General features: G+C 43.4%; 2 protein-coding genes across 2 annotated transcripts; one reads left to right on the top strand and one right to left on the bottom strand.

Annotated features, from left to right (window-relative positions):
* Positions 1-3,972: 3,972 nt before the first annotated feature.
* On the top strand, positions 3,973-9,370 carry LOC105029683 (zinc-binding protein A33-like). Its single transcript, XM_034288207.1, has 6 exons — positions 3,973-4,460; positions 4,813-4,908; positions 6,548-6,778; positions 7,010-7,032; positions 7,271-7,389; positions 7,964-9,370. Exons 1-6 carry the CDS (start codon positions 4,047-4,049, stop codon positions 8,536-8,538), a joined length of 1,458 nt encoding a protein of 485 aa, XP_034144098.1. The 5' UTR covers positions 3,973-4,046; the 3' UTR covers positions 8,539-9,370.
* A 28-nt stretch (positions 9,371-9,398) lies between these two features.
* On the bottom strand, positions 9,399-21,043 carry ighmbp2 (immunoglobulin mu DNA binding protein 2). The gene is made up of 20 exons (XM_029114969.2): positions 20,956-21,043; positions 20,739-20,855; positions 20,110-20,192; positions 19,715-19,884; positions 17,408-17,600; positions 16,488-16,585; positions 16,172-16,335; positions 15,525-15,725; positions 15,021-15,168; positions 14,181-14,355; positions 13,819-14,001; positions 13,296-13,414; positions 13,085-13,179; positions 12,733-12,856; positions 11,611-11,786; positions 11,137-11,332; positions 10,722-10,907; positions 10,276-10,584; positions 9,947-10,149; positions 9,399-9,691 (listed from the first exon to the last, which is right to left on the bottom strand). Exons 3-20 carry the CDS (start codon positions 20,184-20,186, stop codon positions 9,491-9,493), a joined length of 3,018 nt encoding a protein of 1,005 aa, XP_028970802.1. The 5' UTR covers positions 20,187-20,192; positions 20,739-20,855; positions 20,956-21,043; the 3' UTR covers positions 9,399-9,490.

The following is a 21,043-nucleotide window of genomic DNA, read 5'->3' as shown; positions in this document are numbered from 1 at the left end:
CATGGCAGTTGCTTCAATGCATTTAGGGGTGTGGTCCTGGTCAAGACAATCTCCTGAACTCCAAACTGAATGTCAGAATGGGAAAGAAAGGTGATTTAAGCAATTTTGAGCGTGGCATGGTTGTTGGTGCCAGACGGGCCGGTCTGAGTATTTCACAATCTGCTCAGTTACTGGGATTTTCACGCACAACCATTTCTAGGGTTTACAAAGAATGGTGTGAAAAGGGAAAAACATCCAGTATGCGGCAGTCCTGTGGGCGGAAATGCCTTGTTGATGCTAGAGGTAAGAGGAGAATGGGCCGACTGATTCAAGCTGATAGAAGAGCAACTTTGACTGAAATAACCACTCGTTACAACCGAGGTATGCAGCAAAGCATTTGTGAAGCCACAACACGCACAACCTTGAGGCGGATGGGCTACAACAGCAGAAGACCCCACCGGGTACCACTCATCTCCACTACAAATAGGAAAAAGAGGCTACAATTTGCACAAGCTCACCAAAATTGGACAGTTGAAGACTGGAAGAATGTTGCCTGGTCTGATGAGTCTCGGTTTCTGTTGAGACATTCAGATGGTAGAGTCAGAATTTGGCATAAACAGAATGAGAACATGGATCCATCATGCCTTGTTACCACTGTGCAGGCTGGTGGTGGTGGTGTAATGGTGTGGGGGATGTTTTCTTGGCACACTTTAGGCCCCTTAGTGCCGATTGGGCCTCGTTTAAATGCCACGGCCTACCTGAGCATTGTTTCTGACCATGTCCATCCCTTTATGACCACCATGTACCCATTCTCTGATGGCTACTTCCAGCAGGATAATGCACCATGTCACAAAGCTCAAATCATTTCAAATTGGTTTCTTGAACATGACAATGAGTTCACTGTACTGAAATGGCCCCCACAGTCACCAGATCTCAATCCAATAGAGCATCTTTGGGATGTGGTGGAACGGGGGCTTCGTGCCCTGGATGTGCGTCCCACAAATCTCCATCAACTGCAAGATGCTATCCTATCAATATGGGCCAACATGCCACATAGAATTAAGGCTGTTCTGAAGGCGAAAGGGGATCAAACACAGTATTAGTATGGTGTTCCTAATAATCCTTTAGGTGAGTGTAATTCAGAGTTGAGTTAGAAATAATTGGGGACTCAGTTGGCCACAGGAGTTTCGCTTCCTTCAGACTGGAAGGGGTTTGTGCTTAGAGGCCTGGGTGTGCCATCAGACCGCGGGCTCTGCACTTGGTAGTCAATGGTAACCAGATGTTATTTTCAATATCGAAAGTCCTGAGGTGGAAAATGACCAGCTCCTGTATTTTTCCGTCACATTAGTATGCTTTGCTAATTTGGGTTTAACATACGCGTCGTTAACATATTTCTGGAGAAACTTTTGGATGCCGTCAAGAGGACAAGTTCCACTAGTGAATGCACAATCATCTGGAAATAACAAATCTGATGGCAGTGGTTTAATTAAGGAAATGGCAGTGATTTAAAACTATCAAAACTATAATGTACTACTAGAATGTACAGCAAGTCTTGACTCTGGGCATATTCAGCTTTTCCTTATTGTAAAAATAAGGAGCTGTTCATTCAACACACATTGTGTTATTCATCAGTTAATTTGGATTTCTGTTTTGTATCCAGCGTTTATTTCTTGAAAGATGAAAGTGTTTATGTATTTCAGTGTTAGTATAACACCAATATAGGCTTAGTAGTCATTGATGGAAAAATAGCTGGGAAAGATAGGAAACTGTGTAGTGGAGTATTAGAAAGCCATCTTGTCTGACCAATTATTGGCATCTTGAATAATAATACATTATTTAGATATTTATTATCCTTATTAACTTTTGTAAGGGCAGTTGTTCTAGCTATGGAAATGTGTAAATATAATTGGTTTACATTTTTATTGGCAGCAGTAACACTAGATGGACATGTTCTTTGCAAAGTTAAAAAAGGTTTCTTGAATTTACAAATAGATTTTTCAATTATCGAAAGTCACACTTGTATTAACACAGACATATTATTTATTTATTATTAATATCTGTATTTTTTTTATAATTGTTCATCACCCTTATCTTATAGATTCCCAATGAATTTCTGCACACTGTCAAACTTACACCAATCAAATTGTTTTATCAGGAGATAAACAATCCAAATTCATAAATTAAAAGGTTTCATGAATTTACAAATGTATTTTTTGATTATCGAAAGTCACGCTTGTATAAACACAGACTTTTTATTTATTATTAATACCCATATTTATTTTTTTGAATTGTTCGTAACCATTATCCTATAGATGCCAAATACATTTCTGCATACTGTGAGGCTTACTAACATATACACCAATCATATTGTTTTATCACAAGATAAACAACCCTACTAAATTTGGAATGCAGGCTGGCTTTCTGCAGACTTCCTTTAATGTTTAAGGAATAAATGTACTGATGTAGAGTTGTGTACATTTGTATATTTAACCAATTTCAATATAACAATAGCTGTTTCCCCTGATTTATTTCAATGATTTTAACACTGAACAACAACTTTTCTAAAAGTGTTTCTTGTATTTTTAATAAATTACCCATTTACAAATACTAACATTGTAGATGTCTGAAGAGAACTTTGTTTGATTGTTTGAAGATTAGTTGGAGTTGAAGTTCAAATGAGACAGACAAATAATTGATTATCTTTTCACATCTCAGTGCTTTGTGTAAGACCTTTAGCCAATGAAGGCTTGTATGAATTGTAATCTTAATAACTGTTTTATATAGCTGATAACGTTCAAACACTGACCTGTGTAGTTTAAACTACCTCAACTTGTCATTTCCCTTACCTTGTAGTCTCAAATATAACTATGTAGTATTACTAAAAACAAGGTCAACATCAGAGCAATATTGACCTTTTTTTTTTTTACGGTTATACAAGTTAAAGTCTCTTGATTGTAGTGACTTATTTATTTTACAGTTATTCTGGATCAAGTCTCTTGACTATAGTGACTTATTTATTTTACAGTTATTCTGGATCAAGTCTCTTGACTATAGTGACTTATTAATTTTACAGTTATACTGGATGGAGTTTTTGGAGGTACAGCATCTGGTTTTTAATAGTGTTCTTCAGTCAATAATAAAACAATAAATAAAATGATTACATTTAATATAGTAATTCATTTATATAATAATTCATTAATTAACAGCATAAAAATATAGATATACCAGTTGGCTATGATCAAATGTACCTTTTAGTAATGTAAAATGTCCTCACAGACCTTTTCAAAATATCATAAAATAACATTTCTATCTTTTAAGAATCAGATAAATGGATTATCATATAAGTGAGATTCTATTGTACATTTTGTATGCCCTGCATATTTTCTATGGAATAATACTAATAAAAAATGTACTCAAGCTGTATTGTACTGCACGTGATTTCTTCCAACCTAGTGCTCGCTCTAAAGAGGACAGAATGAGCCATCAACAGCATACGCAAACAAACTCTGTGATCTGTGACTAATGGTTTGTACTCTAAAGTTTTTGACTTGCTCAAGGTTGTTTGTGGCCTGTCTTAGTCGGGTGTTTTTTGTAAAAGACAATGTGATATCAGTGTGTTATCAGTATGACATTTTCAGTAGGAACATCCCACACGTGGAAATACCTACTGTATGTGCCATAAAACCATGACTAGGAAGACTCACTGAACTCTACTGCCTTTACCGGCACACCGGACCGCGAGTTACGATAACATCTGTGTCCTCAACCGCCCACTGTTCAAAAACTTTTGACGGGGCTCAGGTGAACAATGAACAAAACTGTGAATATGTTGTCACTTGTGACGTTCATTTTAAGGAAGTGATATGATACAGTGAAATGATACACATCCAATAATCTACGCATGAACTTGAGGTGAACCGGTTCAGCTAGTCTGTCAGCATTGACTAGGGTTAACACACACCAACTGCACCCTGCCTGATGAGAAGACCGCACATTCTTAGTTTGACAGGTGAGGTTGAAGGAATATAATCTACAATATATCCTATTTTCTACAGTGGCGGAATCAAATGGCAAACAAAGCGAGACAGTTTTCCTTTTCCAAAGAGGACCTGCTTTGCCCTCTTTGTAGCGAGGTGTTCAGCCAACCTGTGCAGCTGCAATGCGGCCATAACTACTGCAAAACATGTTTACACGACCTTTGGGAACGCCGGGGACTCAGAGAATGCCCACTGTGTCGGACCAGGTCCTTCTCCGTGAGGCCTCCCGTCAACCTGGCGCTGAAGATAGCTGCCGACACGTTCGCTGAGCAGAGTGCAACCAGAGACGTGGATACCGAAGAGGAGCTGTGCCATCTTCACGCCGAGAAACTGAACCTTTTCTGTCAGAATGACGAGGAGCCCATCTGCCTCATCTGCCAGGCTTCTAAACAACACAAAACCCATGACTGCTGCACCACAGAAGAGGCTGCTATGGAAAAAAAAGTGAGAAAGGGTTTCAATAAGTAAATATTTGTGTGCGCGTGCGCGTTTGGCGGTGTTGTGGGTTTTGTGTTGGATTCATTTTCAGTCAAGGCATTACAGGTTAGCATTGTGCGTTGGGGCTAGGTTATGTTTAGGCATAAAGGTTAATTTAGGTTAAGGTTCGGGTCAGGGCTAGGATTAAGGTTAGTGGACATGGCTTTCTGGTCCCCACAAGGACAAAACAATATAATCGTGTGAGTGTGTGTTCATGTGGTGTGTGTTACATTCAGGTTAATAGTATTTTATGGTGATTAGAGAAGTAACCAAAAATGCAATACTTATGAACTGGACTTCATCATTATAATTTTTTCAGATGGAATTCTTCAGCAAGATTGATTCCTTGAGGAAACACCTGAAAAAGCTCAACAAGACTAAAGAGGATTGGGAAGAAACTAAAAGATTTATAAAGGTGTGTTTTTTGTTACTTAGAGCACAGTCAATACATATTTGGACAGTGACAGATGTTTTGTAGTTCTGTCCCAGTACTACAGCATTTTTGTTATTTTAAAATGACAATGAATTTAAAGTACACACTGTCAACTTTAATTTGAGAGGAATGTACAGCTGGCTTCACAGCTGTCTCTAGTTAGGCCGGTTTGTTTGCATCTTTAGTGAACGCACTAGAGAGTTGTCAACATCTAGTCTGGATCCTAGGCTTTGTGTTTGTATTTGGAGTCTGTTGCTGGTATCTAAGAACACAAGATCCAAAGAAGTGTCAGTACAAGTCAAGCTGGCCATCATGATACAGATAAGTCAGAATAAATTAATCACATAAGGTGTGGCAAAATTAACCGTCTGGTACATAAGAAACAAAGCCCTCGTTAGTTCAGCAACGGCAAATTACCTGCTCGACCAAAGAGGACCTCTACAGAGGATGACCAAATAAAGATCAGCAGAATGAAGAAAACAACATCAAGGATCTGTCCAACAGATCAGTAACACTCTCCAGAAGGTAGATGTCCATTTCAGCCCCTACTATTTGCATGAGACTTCCTCAGGGTGGAACCAGTTAACCTCAAAAGCAGGATGTCCCAAAAAACCCAAATGAGCCTGCAGAGTTCTGGAAAAGGTATTATGAACGGGTGAGACAAATGTTAATATGAACCAGAGATGGCAAGTGGCATACTGGCATACTGTATTAGATTAGATTAAACTTTATTGTCATTAAACAGTACAAATGGTTAACAACGAAATGCAGTTAGCAAATAGAAGAGGGCAGAACATGTACAAGTATTAAGTATAATGTATGCTACAAGTGGGTTGTACAGAAGTGCAATGAAGGCAAATGCAAGGTGCATGTGCAACTGAAATGCAGGGATAACAGCAATGAGGTTCAAGAGGTAGATATGTACATGTAGCAACTGAAAACAACCTTTTGAGACTTTGCAAAAGCAGTGTCACAGTCCAGTAGTACAAAGACAGTAGTGCAACAAGGTCCCTGAGAGGCAGTACTGAGAGGTGGGCTGGTGGGTGTGGTTAGTGATGGGGTGGGTCACAGAGTTCAGCAGGGTTACAGTAGATGGAAATAAACTGTTCCTGAGCCTGCTGGTGCGGGAACGAAGAGACCTGTACCACCTGCCTGATGGTAGGGGTTCAAACAGTTTGTGGAATGTGAAGGGTCCCTCATGATGCAGTGCGCCCTGTGCAGATACTGCTTGCGCTGGAGGTCTATGATGGGAGCTGTCAAACCTGTGAAATATGTTTGAGGACGTGTTGTGTTTTTGGTCTGGCTGATACTGGAACTGGCTCACTGGAACTGGCTCACTGGAACTGGCTCATTGGAACTGGTTCATTAGGACTGGCTCACTGGGACTGGTTCACTGGAACTGGCTCACTGAGATGCCAATGACCCCAAACACATATTTCAAAACAACAAAACTTGTGTCACTCTCCAAATAGCTATGGACTGCACTGTATGGCATTCATTCACATGTTCCTGGAGCGCTGGACCATGCTAGACCACAGGTGTTGTTATCCTTTAAATAGAACTGACCCCAGCCTTGTTAAAAACAGTCAATCAACCAGTCACTTAACCCGATCCCCCGCAGAGCCAGGCGGACCAGACTGAGCAGCAGGTGAGGGCGGAGTTTGAGAGCTTGCATCGGTTCCTGTGGGAGGAGGAGAAGAGGCGGGTGGCCGCGCTCAGACAGGAACAGGAGACCAAGACCCAGGTGATGGGAGACAAGCTGGGCCTCATGGAGGGGATGATCACAGCGCTCACACACACCATCAGTGAAGTAGAGGTCGCTATCAGGGCGAACGATGTGACGTTTCTACAGGTGTGTTTCTGATTGTGTGTTTAGGAGTTTGGTTGGTTTCTCAGACAACAGTTAAGACTAATCCTGCTCTGAGAAGCAGATTCCTGGGACATTCTGCACTGAAATGCTCTTCAGTCCAGGTTTAAACTCTCTTGGAAACCAAACCTTTATAATGCTGCTGAACTGATGACTGAATTTAATATAAAACACAATTTAATAATTACATCAAAATGTGTTCATTTTCCTCTCTAGGCTTACAAGGAGATGAAGAGAAGGTAAAGTATGTACACAGATGACATTGTCTTTATTTGAGGAAATGTGGTCTATTTAAGATTTTTTTATAAATTTTTTTCAGTTTAAAATGTCAGACTTGATTTGAAAAATGCATCAAAATGTAACTGTCATTATCAATGTAACAATTCAAACTCACTACAGCGTGAAGTCAGATACTGCCCCTTGTGCTGCTGTTTTTCTATTCAAAGCATTTTTAACGATAAATCTGTCGTGTTTCAGGACCACAGGGGTCGTGAGGGAACCAGAATGCATCAGGGGAATCCTCATCGATGCCGCCAGACATCTGGGGTCACTTAAGTGGACGCTCTGGAGGAAGATGGCGGACATGGTTCAGTGGGGTGAGTGCACGTCTCCTTACTGCTGCCGGGGATCAGTCTGGAGAGACTCACCGGCGTAGCGTGGTGACGCCAGGCCGGGGTGCAAGCTGTCCTCACCCCCCTTAGTCTCTTAAACCCGGTCTGGAATGTCACTAGGCCTGGAGAACACCAGCGGCAACCTTTCATAATAGGCGAGTTTCCAGACCGCCAAGGATGCCAGAATGAGATTGGAGGTGTGGCCTCGCGAGACTAACAGTTTATAAAAGCGACAGGGCCCTTGGGCAGTTTTTATAGCCATACTACAACTAACCGTTTCTAAAAGCAACAGGGTCCTTGGGGAGTTTTTATAGCCATACTACGACTTACTGTTAATAAAAGCGACAGGGCCCTTGGGGAGTTTTTATGGCCATACTACGACTAACTGTTTATAAAAGCAATAGGGCCCTTGGGGAGTTTTTATGGCCATACTACGACTAACTGTTGTATTCAATCACTCTCCCTTTTCTGCTATTAGGACAACACTCTTAAATATGCACTTTTTTTGATGAATGAACAACAAACATTTTGTACTGATTGACGTTTCCCTTTCTCCCAGTCCCCATAACCCTTGACCCCAACACGGCCCAGCCTAACCTCAGCTTCTCTGAGGAGTTCAGCAGGGTCCAGTATGACAGAAAGATGGTCCTGCCAGACAACCCAGAGCGCTTCACCAGCCGCATGTCGGTCCTGGGAGCCACGGGCTTCAACTCCGGCAAACATAGCTGGACTGTAGAGGTGGGCCAGGGTAAGGACTGGTACATCGGAGTCGCCCGGGAATCCGTCAAACGCAAGACCACCGTCTTCCTCAACCCGGGTGAGGGCTTTTGGTGTATTGGGCTGTGCAACGGGGAGACGTACTGGGCCCAGACTTCGCCGCGGACACGCCTGCCGGTGAGGAAGGAGAGGAGGCCGTGGAGGGTCACCGTGGAGCTGGACTACGACCGGGGGAAGGTGTCGTTCCTGAACGCCGCCGACTCTGCGATCATACACGTGTTTCGGGAGAAGTTCACCGAAAGGATCTTTCCTTATTTTTCTCCCGGACTGTGTGCCGATGGAAACACTTCCAGTCAACTGGCCATCTGTCCAATGACTATAGCTGTGGAAGTACTGGACCACGTCAAAATACCCTGAGCTGACAAGGCACATGCTCTTTTGGGGGTTTTGCTGAAAGCATTTGGCAAGACTTGAACCAACTCTGCAGCTTAGAGTGCTGGACCACCCTAGACCGCAGTTATGGTGAATAGTACTTCATTGGCACTATGATTGTTGTATGTTAAAGACAGAGGGACATTTGAAGTTTCCCAGATGTACAGTGAAGAGTAATGTAATAATTTATTTTTCAACTGATTCCAATGGGTGTGTGCGCTGGTTTGGGGGTACCCCCAGCTTGTGGCCTTTGACCAGCATCAGGCTCACATCAGCCCAACGGGGGACTGACGCTGGCTGGGAAAAGACAGGCATTATTCAGGCAAAGACAGGGCTGCCTGAAATGGACCTTTACATTCTGGTCCTGAGTGAAGCGGACGGCACATTGAGGTCCGAGGCTCTGATACTATTAAACATTCAAAAGACGATTTAAAACACCCACTGTAAATACCTCTATTACTATACCCCCACCTGCATGTAGCCCTTTTCTCTGCAGCCCTATATTAATATTGTTTTAAATATTGTGAGTTAATTGGAAATTTAACGTTTAGTTCAGTGGTATATGCCTTCATATATTTTCATCATACTGATAGAAAACGTGGGATTTTGAAGATCTGGGCTTTTTAAAATGTTGCTTTGAAGGGCTTAATCAGCGGTTTGTTCAGTCAGACACTGCTGAAGTCACAGTAAATTAAAAGCTTTTAATGTTGCAATCTCGAAAGAATATACACAGTATTTCCCCTGGAAGTGGATTTCATGTATATGTGAATATATATATATATTAGTTCATAAGAAACCTTCTGTATGTACCTACTGTAAGAACACAACTGACAGACAGGCTGAAATAATTTAGTGGTAATCTGTTTAATAAATCTAGCTCTATAGTCCGAAGACTGTAGTTCTCCACAGAGTTTGACAATCTGAATGTTCTTCTACTTTAGTTAGTCTCCTTTTCTTTGGGTTTTGTTTTCCTCTGCTTCTCCATGTCTTTGAGTCTGGAGTCCAGTTTCCTGTGCAAATAAGCCTTCCTGTTGGGGTCTACGGACTTGTCCTTGAGCCCACTACCAGCATACAGCACCCCCTCTTTGCTGATCCTCATCCTGGCATTGGCCTTGGCGAGGTCACCACAGCCATGGACCTGGAAGACACACGACATCTTATAACCACGTCAAAACGACACTTAATTCGATGTGTGACAGAAATAAACATGAAGGCATGCAATTGTAGAATATAATGCAGTAAGAACAACACAGACAGACAAACATTTATAACATATTTCATTGTGTCAGTGGTTTTCTAAATGAATACATAACACAGATAATCCAACATTAGCTGCTACTGACACAATATGAACCTGTCTCCTGACTGGCCCCACCCAAAAACAGCTGATTACCTCTGGTATGTGATGCCCGAGGCAGTACTGTCTGTTGCAGAAGGAACAGAGCTGTCCCAGGTGAACAACAGACGTTTTACACTTCACGAAACTACAGACACGTTCTGCCTTGACCACAGCAGCTATAAGGCTGTCAAAGTCATCATCTGGCATCGCAGCAGCCACTATCTCACAGGCTCCAGCTTTGGTCTTTTTGGTCTTTCCTAGCAGAGAGAAATTAAAACTTTGATGTAGATGAACAAGAAGGATGGTAAAATTCAAAAACACCAATGAATATTAGCAGTATTTTGTACCTTTGTTTCTGCTAATTTCAGGATTTGGTTGCTAACCTTTGGCTTTGGCCTGTTTAGCCATCTGAGTCTGATGTCCTTTGTGGACATTCTCCAGATGTTTCTTCTCCTGCCTCCTCTTCTCTTCCCTCCTCATCCGTTCCAGGTGTAAACTCTTCAGATCTACAGCGGATTGACTGAAGAGACCTCCTGGAGGATCAGGACTGTTCCTCTCTTCCTCCAGCCCGGCGGCTGGCTGCAGGGGCTGTGGATCCTCCCTGGCTTGGTGAGGCTCTGCTGGGGGTCTGGAGACGACGATGAACCTGTCCTTCCCTTCTCCCTGGCTCTCATGGTTCAGCCCCAGCTCCTCTGAGTTTAGAGACGTACATTTAAATGTCACTCCTCACAACAACCTTTGACAAAACATCACCAGTCAAAACTTGTCTAATAATGCAATTTCTGATAAAAATGTAACAATTAAAAAAAACTAATTAAAAAAAACTGACCTGCAACCTGGTGTACCAGCAGGCGGTCATGTGAGTTGAGGGTGGAGGGGAATCGCAGCTCGGCCTGGTCCTGGTCCTGAAGGAAGCGCTCCACCTGGTCCTTGATCTCCTGGTACTGGACCAGGGTCCGTCTCTGCTCGTCTTCGGTGGCGGTGGACGGGCCGGGCCGGCTGTGCGTGCTGGGACCTGAGCCACATGAACAGACGTGCATGTTAGGTTCTGCTCCAGTGGTATTCCATCCAAAACAGAACCACCCAGATGTCCTGTCAATTTAGATTCTCCACTGAGCTCCTTTAAAATCCAGGACTAGACTTAAAGTCCGGGGAACCAGGCTCCCCACCCTGTCCAAACCATTACCCTGAAGACACTGATGTCCCTGTGGCTATTAAAGCAGAGAATAAAAACAATGTCACACCTGAACCATTCTGGGGGTCCCCTCTCTGGGACCCTTTCCCCCCCGATGCCTTCTTGTTTCCCGGCTCCACCTTGCTTCCAGCCTGGCCCCGGGGCTGCTGCTTGCTGGACGAGGAGGAGGAGCTGCTAGCATTAGCTTTAGCGCAGTTAGCCTTGGTCCCTCTGTGGTCCCTGGTGTAGTTCTGAGGGACGATGTCCTGCAGGTTCAGTTGGATGGATGATGTGGTCAGTTACCCAACCAATACCACAACCAGCTACGTTTTTAGATTAGTCCTGCCAATAGAACCTGACCCCATAGAACTCTGGATGAAAAGAATGTTAGAGGTTCTGTTCTACACACTCTAGTTCTATGTTCTCATCCATCCTCCGTTGACGCTGTTCTCACATTCGTCTAGTGGAGAACCCTGAGGAACTGTGAGGATGGGTCCCATACATGAAACACTGACTGATACTTCATTGATCCCATATTACCGACCTGCAGGTACTCGAAGGCAGTGCGGACGTCTCCGTGTTGGGTCATGTGGTCGACCAGGGTCTTGAGGAAGGCGTGGGTCGTGACGGTCTTCGTGTCGCACACCACGGCCAGGTGACGTCTGGCCCGAGTCACGGCCACGTTGATCCTCCTGTCTTCAGCCAGGAAGCCCACCTCCCCTATCATGGAAAACATAACACACAGAGAAAAACATGCAGATGATACTACGTCCTCACAAGTCATGCTTTACCGTTAGTTAATATACTATACCACATGTCCTCACAAGTCATGCTTTACCGTTAGTTAATATACTATACCACACGTCCTCACAAGTCATGCTTTACCATTAGTTAATATACTATACCACACGTCCTCACAAGTCATGCTTTACCGTTAGTTAATATACTATACCACGCGTCCTCACAAGTCATGCTTTACCGTTAGTTAATATACTATACCACATGTCCTCACAAGTCATGCTTTACCGTCAGTTAATATACTATACCACATGTCCTCACAAGTCATGCTTTACAGTCAGTTAATATACTATACCACGCATCCTCACAAGTCATGCTTTACCGTTAGTTAATATACTATACCACATGTCCTCACAAGTCATGCTTTACCGTTAGTTAATATACTATACCACATGTCCTCACAAGTCATGCTTTACCGTTAGTTAATATACTATACCATGCGTCCTCACAAGTCATGCTTTACCGTTAGTTAATATACTATACCACGCATCCTCACAAGTCATGCTTTACCGTTAGTTAATATACTATACCACATGTCCTCACAAGTCATGCTTTACCGTCAGTTAATATACTATACCACATGTCCTCACAAGTCATGCTTTACAGTCAGTTAATATACTATACCACGCATCCTCACAAGTCATGCTTTACAGTCAGTTAATATACTTTACCACATGTCCTCACAAGTCATGCTTTACCGTTAGTTAATATACTATACCACATGTCCTCACAAGTCATGCTTTACCGTCAGTTAATATACTATACCACATGTCCTCACAAGTCATGCTTTACCGTTAGTTAATATACTATACCACGCATCCTCACAAGTCATGCACACACACAGAAACAAACACACATACACGTTTACCTTTTCTGTTGGACCTGACTAATGTTAACACCACGGCCTCTTTCTCGCGGCCCTGAAAACCGTCCACACTCTTGATCTCCAGATCAGGATGTCTTGTTGACAGACGCTGGCGCAGGAGATCCACCTGAACACAGACACGGCCCTATATCAGAACGCCTGAACACAGACACGCCCCTATATCAGAACACCTGAACACAGACACCCCACTATATCAGAACGCCTGAACACAGACACGCCCCTATATCAGAACACCTGAACACAGACATCCCACTATATCGGAACGCCTGAACGCAGACAAGCCCCCATATCGTAACGCGGTGGCGGATATCATTTAAACGTATCCCTGACTCACCTGCAGGTTGTACGGGGCGATAACAGCGATGTCTTTGGATTTCACTCCAGCTTCAGTCAACGCTTTGATGTGCAGCTCCACAATGTCCACCTCACCTGGTCATTAATATCAAGGAGTTCATTAGAGTTTATCAGACACCAGCACTTAAACCTCCCCACTGCAATGAACCTAGTGACAGCAGAAATGATATAGAATGACCACATTCTCTGACCTGGGTTTCCTTTGGACTGTTCGTCTGTCGCCTCAGTCTCATTGAGGCCACAGCCAGCTGTGTCTATGAGGAGGAGAGGGGTGCAGGTCTCCTCAACACTGGCTACACCCGGCAGGTCCCTGCTCAGAGGAAGATCCATGTCACCCCTCGGTTACTCTCGGAGTGGGGGTCAAATACAGGTACATTTCCGGAATTTACTGAAAATCCAACTCAATGAGAGATTTGACATGGAAACCATCCCATGTCTTAGGCCAATAAGAGACACTTGCCCCCAACCCTTGAGCCAATAAATAGACATTTGCCCCCAACCCTTGAGCCAATAAGAGACATTTCCTCCCAACCCTTGAGCCAATGAGACATTTGCCCCCAACCCTTGAGCCAATAAGAGACATTTCCTCCCAACCCTTGAGCCAATGAGACATTTGCCCCCAACCCTTGAGCCAATAAGAGACATTTGCCCCCAACCCTTGAGCCAATAAAAAACATTTACCCCTAACCCTTGAGCCAATAGGATCCAGCCTACCTGAGCAGGTGTTTCTCCACAGAGCCGTGAGCTGTGAGTTTTCCCTGGTACATGTGGTCGGAGGCCCAGGTCATGATGTCCCTGTTCATCCGGTACTGAACGGTAAGCATCCGCACCACCGAGTCCCCGCGGTTCTGCACCAGCCGCTCCATCAGGCTGACCGACAGCCCTTTGGAAGCAGCCCTGGCCGGGAGACCGGTGGAGCACAGAAACGCAGAGGTTGAAGGTGGCTGAAACACCGGCCAGACCAGTGGGACACGGTTTCACGCATCCATGACAGCTGTGACAGGCTACATTTTAAACACTTCACTTCATAGCTCTTTGGTAGAGGAATCCCCCCACCCCGGATGAGAAACCCTTACGTCTGTGATTTAATGGTGGGCGGTAACTGCTTGTAGTCTCCAGCCAGGATGCACTTCCTGGCCCTGAGCAGAGGGATCCAGCAGGAGCTCTCCAGGGCTTGGGCACACTCATCGATCACTACCCAGTCAAAGTGGTCCGCAGGCAGGCTCTTCAGAGGCCCAGTGTCATTGGCACCTGGATGGGGGGAGGTGACGGTCACGCTCATCAACCAATTGAGGGAATGAAACGCTCATTAACCAATTGAGGGAATGAAACGCTCATTAACCAATTGAGGGAATAAAACGCTCATTAACCAATTGAGGGAATAAAACGCTCATCAACCAATTGAGGGAATAAAACGCTCATTAACCAATTGAGGGAATAAAACGCTCATCAACCAATTGAGGGAATGAAACGCTCATTAACCAATTGAGGGAATAAAACGCTCATCAACCAATTGAGGGAATAAAACGCTCATCAACCAATTGAGGGAATGAAACGCTCATTAACCAATTGAGGGAATAAAACGCTCATCAACCAATTGAGGGAATAAAACGCTCATCAACCAATTGAGGGAATAAAACGCTCATCAACCAATTGAGGGAATGAAACGCTCATTAACCAATTGAGGGAATAAAACGCTCATCAACCAATTGAGGGAATAAAACGCTCATCAACCAATTGAGGGAATGAAACGCTCATTAACCAATTGAGGGAATAAAACGCTCATCAACCAATTGAGGGAATAAAACGCTCATTAACCAATTGAGGGAATGAAACGGACTGGAACAGGGAGGGACTGCCTGCTCTGGTCCAATCTGGTCCATAACCGACTCTTTCTGGCGTCAGTCCTGACTCACCGGTGTTGGTGGCCAGAACAACATCGGCCCGCTTCAGGACCTCAGTGATGGCGGCGGCTTCTCTGGTCCGCAGCTCCTTCCTCAGCTCACTGACCTCCCTCTTCAGGTGGATCTTCTCTCCTTTGTCACGCTGCTTCTTCATTCCCATCTTCACAATGCACGGAGACGAGAAACATTATCATCTAGACCAGACCTTCACAGTGCATCGAGTCAAAACCACATTAACATCCTGAAAAAGGCTTCACAGTACCAGGAGACAGAAAACAGATTTAGACCTACTGAACACATAAGAACTATAAGGAGAGAAAACAATAATGCTAATAAAAGCTCTAGGCCTAAAAGCTAACATCTTCCAGGCATTTATATATGATTAGTCCAACAGTAACCTTAGTAACAGTAACCATAGACGCAACATCATCTGTAACCGTCCCGTCCCCCCCCAGGTCAGACAACAGCCCTGTGCCCCCCCCCCCCCCTGCATGTCCCAACATGATCGATACCTACAAAAGCTTTGTCCATGTCTCTCCGTATGTCAGCGATGATGCTGGCGTTGTCACTGTGAGCGAGGACAGCGTCCAGAGAGTGTTTCTGAATGGACTCCAGCAGGCGGGCGGGATGGCCGAGCCTCAGCACCCGGGCCTTGGCCTTGGCGAGGCGCTCAACCAGGTTATCTACGGCCACGTTGGAACCAGCACAGCACAGGACCTGCGGGAAACGGGACATCAAGTCTGCATTTGGTCGTGCCACGCTGGGGGCGCAGTTACAACGTTAGAATATTATTCTGGGCATTGTCCTTCCTCAAATTTGAACAATTACAGGGAACCCCATTTAAAGCCCCGGGAATGAGGTTTTGAAATTAGCCGGCTGGCTAAAACTGCCACTTTTACTGAACCATTTGATTAATGTGCATTGTCCCAGTAAAACAATAATACATACACAAAGCCTCAATTCTGCAATTAACATTCACTTTTGTGTCATCATTCTTAATCAGATTTTTCATGAAAGCCTTCAAAAAACTTCAATAAGATGACCAGAAACTTTCATTTAAAATGTGACCAACTTTTGTGAAAAAATTTGAGAGTGGACAGACGGATCAGGGGAACAACAGGCGGCCGGACCGGGGGAACAACAGGCGGACTGGGGGAACGTACCTTCAGCCCCTGTTTGACTGCCTGCAGGATGATTTCCACCACGGTCGTGGTCTTCCCAGTTCCTGGCGGCCCGTGTATCACAGCCACCTCCCGTTGGGACAGAGCGAAGGACACTGCCTCTCTCTGGGAAGAATCCAGGCCGGTGTTCAGGAAAGACAGTTCGCCTGTACAGATAAATATCAATCACTAACCTGTTTCTAAGGGCTGGTTTTCGTTCAGATTGCGTCCAAAGTCAAAACAACATGAAATCATTGAGATGTTGTTTTTAAGGGGTAGAATATTTCCCAGAGAGCTGAATTTACAGAGGCGGACCTACTTGGTTGTGAATTGCAGCTGGGTTCTGAATAGCCAAAGAGGACGCTGATCAAATCAGAGGCCGGTCCACTGCTGTATCCATTCAGGGTGGTCAAGGCCCTATGAGAAAAAAGTATATCTCAGGGTTTGGGTTAAGGTTAAGTTGAGGGATGAAGGTAGGGTTAAGGTTAAGTTGAGGGATGAAGGTAGGGTTAAGGTTAAGTTGAGGGATGAAGGTAGGGTTAAGGTTAGGTTGAAGGATGAAGGTAGGGTTAAGGTTAGGTTGAGGGATGAAGGTAGGGTTAAGGTTAGGTTGAGGGATGAAGGTAGGGTTAAGGTTAGGTTGAGGGATGAAGGTAGGGTTAAGGTTAAGTTGAGGGATGAAGGTAGGGTTAAGGTTAAGTTGAGGGATGAAGGTAGGGTTAAGGTTAAGTTGAGGGATGAAGGTAGGGTTAAGGTTAAGTTGAGGGATGAAGGTAGGGTTAAGGTTAAGTTGAGGGATGAAGGTAGGGTTAAGGTTAGGTTGAGGGATGAAGGTAGGGTTAAGGTTAGGTTGAGGGATGAAGGTAGGGTTAAGGTTAGGTTGAGGGATGAAGGTAGGGTTAAGGTTAGGTTGAGGGATGAAGGTAGGGTTAAGGTTAGGTTGAGGGATGAAGGTAGGGTTAAGGTTAGGTTGAGGGATGAAGGTAGGGTTAAGGTTAGGTTGAGGGATGAAGGTAGGGTTAAGGTTAAGTTGAGGGATGAAAGTAGGGTTAAGGTTAGGTTGAGGGATGAAGGTAGGGTTAAGGTTAAGTTGAGGGATGAAGGTAGGGTTAAGGTTAAGTTGAGGGATGAAGGTAGGGTTAAGGTTAAGTTGAGGGATGAAGGTAGGGTTAAGGTTAAGTTGAGGGATGAAGGTAGGGTTAAGGTCAGGGTAATAGCTGAGTCCATGGGTTTTCTCACTTCTTCATACGTTTGTAGGTGACGTCGTTGGCCAGCTTCAGGAGGTTGTAGAGTTCCGTGTCCAGGTTGAGTCTGTCCGGAGGATCCTCACATGCCACCGTTATTGCAGACTGACTGGCCCGAGTCACCACACCAGTGCAGACCTGCGAGGACGGCTTACAGCCATCCAAATCATACACACCCACAATATCCCCTGGAACCACAGACAGGGAGAGCAGTGAGGTGGTGATTATTGTCTGTGTTGGGTGAAAACATTGCGTATGTACTGAAAGCCGTACCTCCCCTCAATGTACCTCAATTCATTTTCCACGACTGTTTAACGAAGAGTGTTTATTTAACATAGCTTCAGAAGTTTATGGGACAAAGATGAGAGCTTGTAAGGTCTGTATCAGAACCTGAGTAGAAGGGCATGTTGGCATCTCGCTAGTGGACTTGTGGATATCACAAGAACACTCACTACACACACACACACACACTACACACGCACACTACACACGCACACTACACACGCACACTACACACGCACACTACACACGCACACTACACGATATCAGATGTAGAAATGAGAAATAAATCAAAGTCTGACTGTATAATGTTAAAATATAGAGCTCTGTTTTGTAATTGTATTTCATGCTTGTCTGCACAAGATGTCATAGCTGATATCTCATTCTTTCCGAAGCACAACTTAGAATCGTAATTCAGAACAGAGTTTTGGGAAACGTGGTTTCATTTTAAGCTGACTGAGATTTTACTGAGATCATGTTACCAAAATGTGCATCTGCACAGTTCTTATGTTGTATTTTGTTCTTATGGTGTATTGTTTTGAATACTTTTGAACATAATAAAAAATATATATAAAAGCTGCTAGTGTGGAATTGGCAAAAAGTGATTATTACAGATCAGCTCCTCCTGTCCTTTATTATCTAAAATGGCTGTTGTAATGACTGAAGGGAAACAGGCTGTCTAGAGGTCGGTAAAGATTGCCAGTTTAAATGTTGTTCTGCCCATGAACAAAGCTCTTAACTCTAAATGCTCAAAGGTTTCCAACAATAATAATCACTGGCCATAACCCAAATCTCAAGGAAGCCATGTTGGGAAAAAAACATTTCCAACTCAAACATCTGCAAAATCAAAAACATCTACAACCCGTTTCAATCATCCTTCATGCCATCTAACAAAGCAGTACAAACATGTTAAGAACAAGCCTACTGGCTCACTGTGTGTAAACTCTTAGGATTGAAACATCTCACTGTGTGTAAACTCTTAGGATTGAAACATCTCACTGTGTGTGAACTCTTAGGATTGAAACATCTCACTGTGTGTGAACTCTTAGGATTGAAACATCTCACTGTGTGTAAACTCTTAGGATTGAAACATCTCACTGTGTGTAAACTCTTAGGATTGAAACATCTCACTGTGTGTAAACTCTTAGGATTGAAACATCTCACTGTGTGTAAACTCTTTGGATTGAAACATCTCACTGTGTGTAAACTCTTAGGATTGAAACATCTCACTGTGTGTAAACTCTTAGGATTGAAACATCTCACTGTGTGTAAACTCTTAGGATTGAAACATCTCACTGTGTGTAAACTCTTAGGATTGAAACATCTCACTGTGTGTAAACTCTTAGGATTGAAACATCTCACTGTGTGTAAACTCTTAGGATTGAAACATCTCACTGTGTGTAAACTCTTAGGATTGAAACATCTCACTGTGTGTAAACTCTTAGGATTGAAACATCTCACTGTGTGTAAACTCTTAGGATTGAAACATCTCACTGTGTGTAAACTCTTAGGATTGAAACATCTCACTGTGTGTAAACTCTTTGGATTGAAACATCTCACTGTGTGTAAACTCTTTGGATTGAAACATCTCACTGTGTGTAAACTCTTTGGATTGAAACATCTCACTGTGTGTAAACTCTTTGGATTGAAACATCTCACTGTGTGTAAACTCTTTGGATTGAAACATCTCACTGTGTGTAAACTCTTTGGATTGAAACATCTCACTGTGTGTAAACTCTTAGGATTGAAACATCTCACTGTGTGTAAACTCTTAGGATTGAAACATCTCACTGTGTGTAAACTCTTAGGATTGAAACATCTCACTGTGTGTAAACTCTTTGGATTGAAACATCTCACTGTGTGTAAACTCTTTGGATTGAAACATCTCACTGTGTGTAAACTCTTTGGATTGAAACATCTCACTGTGTGTAAACTCTTTGGATTGAAACATCTCACTGTGTGTAAACTCTTTGGATTGAAACGTCTAGACCATTAGTGAATAAATGATGTTCAGTGTTCTTACCGGGACCAAAGTTGTTGCTTGGTAGAATAGAGACTCCCATGTGTCTTCTGGGTTCTAGAACAATGAGTGATCGTCCATAGAGGCCTGTTGACTGGCTTCCTATCTGCAGTTTCAGCAGACAAACCCCTTTACTCTGGAGGTCCTTCAGAGATATGTTCTCCTGCCATAGCCTGCAAAGATACAACAACAAAGACCATACATACATACAGCAGCAATCACAATACATAGAGACACAGACACATTATTATTATTGAATACAAAAAGAGTCTTGCCACTGATGCCCTAGTGAATCTGGCTTCTCTGGCCTGGTTTTATATGCAACGTCAGAGGTCTGACATGGGACCAGAAATAATACAGTAGCTTGCATTCCTTCATAGAGGAGTTAAATACAGTACCTTGTCTCTTCAATCTCCGCTTCTCTCTCCTCCTGTAGAAGATCTAGTGTCTTGGACACAAAGCTTTCCACCTCCATTTCACACTGGGCGGAGAAATCACAATGATCAGTTTATAAAACGTAATACACTTAGGGCACACTGGTCTACATTGTTATGGTTAGAGGCATGGAAATGGGATAAACGGTTGAAAGGTGTGTGTGTGTGTGTGTGTGTGTGTGTGTGCCCCTTTATATGGCATTTGCATTGGTTAGAATTGGGAAAACATGACTGCAAAGAACTTTAAAGGGTTATTCTGACAATAACGTTGTAACTAGCTAATGCATACATTTACATTTTATTTTTAAAACACGAGAGCACGTTGGGAGCAGAAGGTGGCAGCCAAATAAGACATTCTCAATCTAATGAATAGGCATCAGTTAACGGCTGTGGGAGAACATATTCGATAGACTAGATAGTTAAGACTACAGTAACTAGCTAGCTAGTTTTTGGCTAATAGTTTAAACATAAGCAACCTGAGATTTAGGCTCACACAAAAAACGACAGAATGACCACGTTAGCTGTAATTCCCTATTCCCTATACCTTATCCATTTAGCCAAAGTTAACGAGCGCAGTAAACAGAAAAATCTACCTGCAAGCTAGAATCCACATAGGCTGGGTCACATTCAGTTGAGCAAACGAATTGTTTTCCTCTTCGGTTAGAAGTTGCAAACCACGGCTACTGAGTATCGCCACCTACTGGACTGGACTGTGGGTTAAAAGCGGTAAGTAAATTAGTATATTTTAGGTATAATATGAATATTTTCTTTAGTATTAAAATGTATAATTTTCAGTACTTATAGTTTTACCTAACAATGTTGTATGCTGGAATATGAGCTTAATTCATAACGCAACTTCCATTAACAAAACAAAAACAAAACGAATATTTAGAAAACC

Source organism: Esox lucius, chromosome 19 (genome assembly GCF_011004845.1).
Source record: "Esox lucius isolate fEsoLuc1 chromosome 19, fEsoLuc1.pri, whole genome shotgun sequence".
NCBI lineage: Eukaryota > Metazoa > Chordata > Actinopteri > Esociformes > Esocidae > Esox > Esox lucius.
Note: the sequence above shows the minus strand (reverse complement) of the source record. Positions and strands in the feature narration are given on the sequence as shown.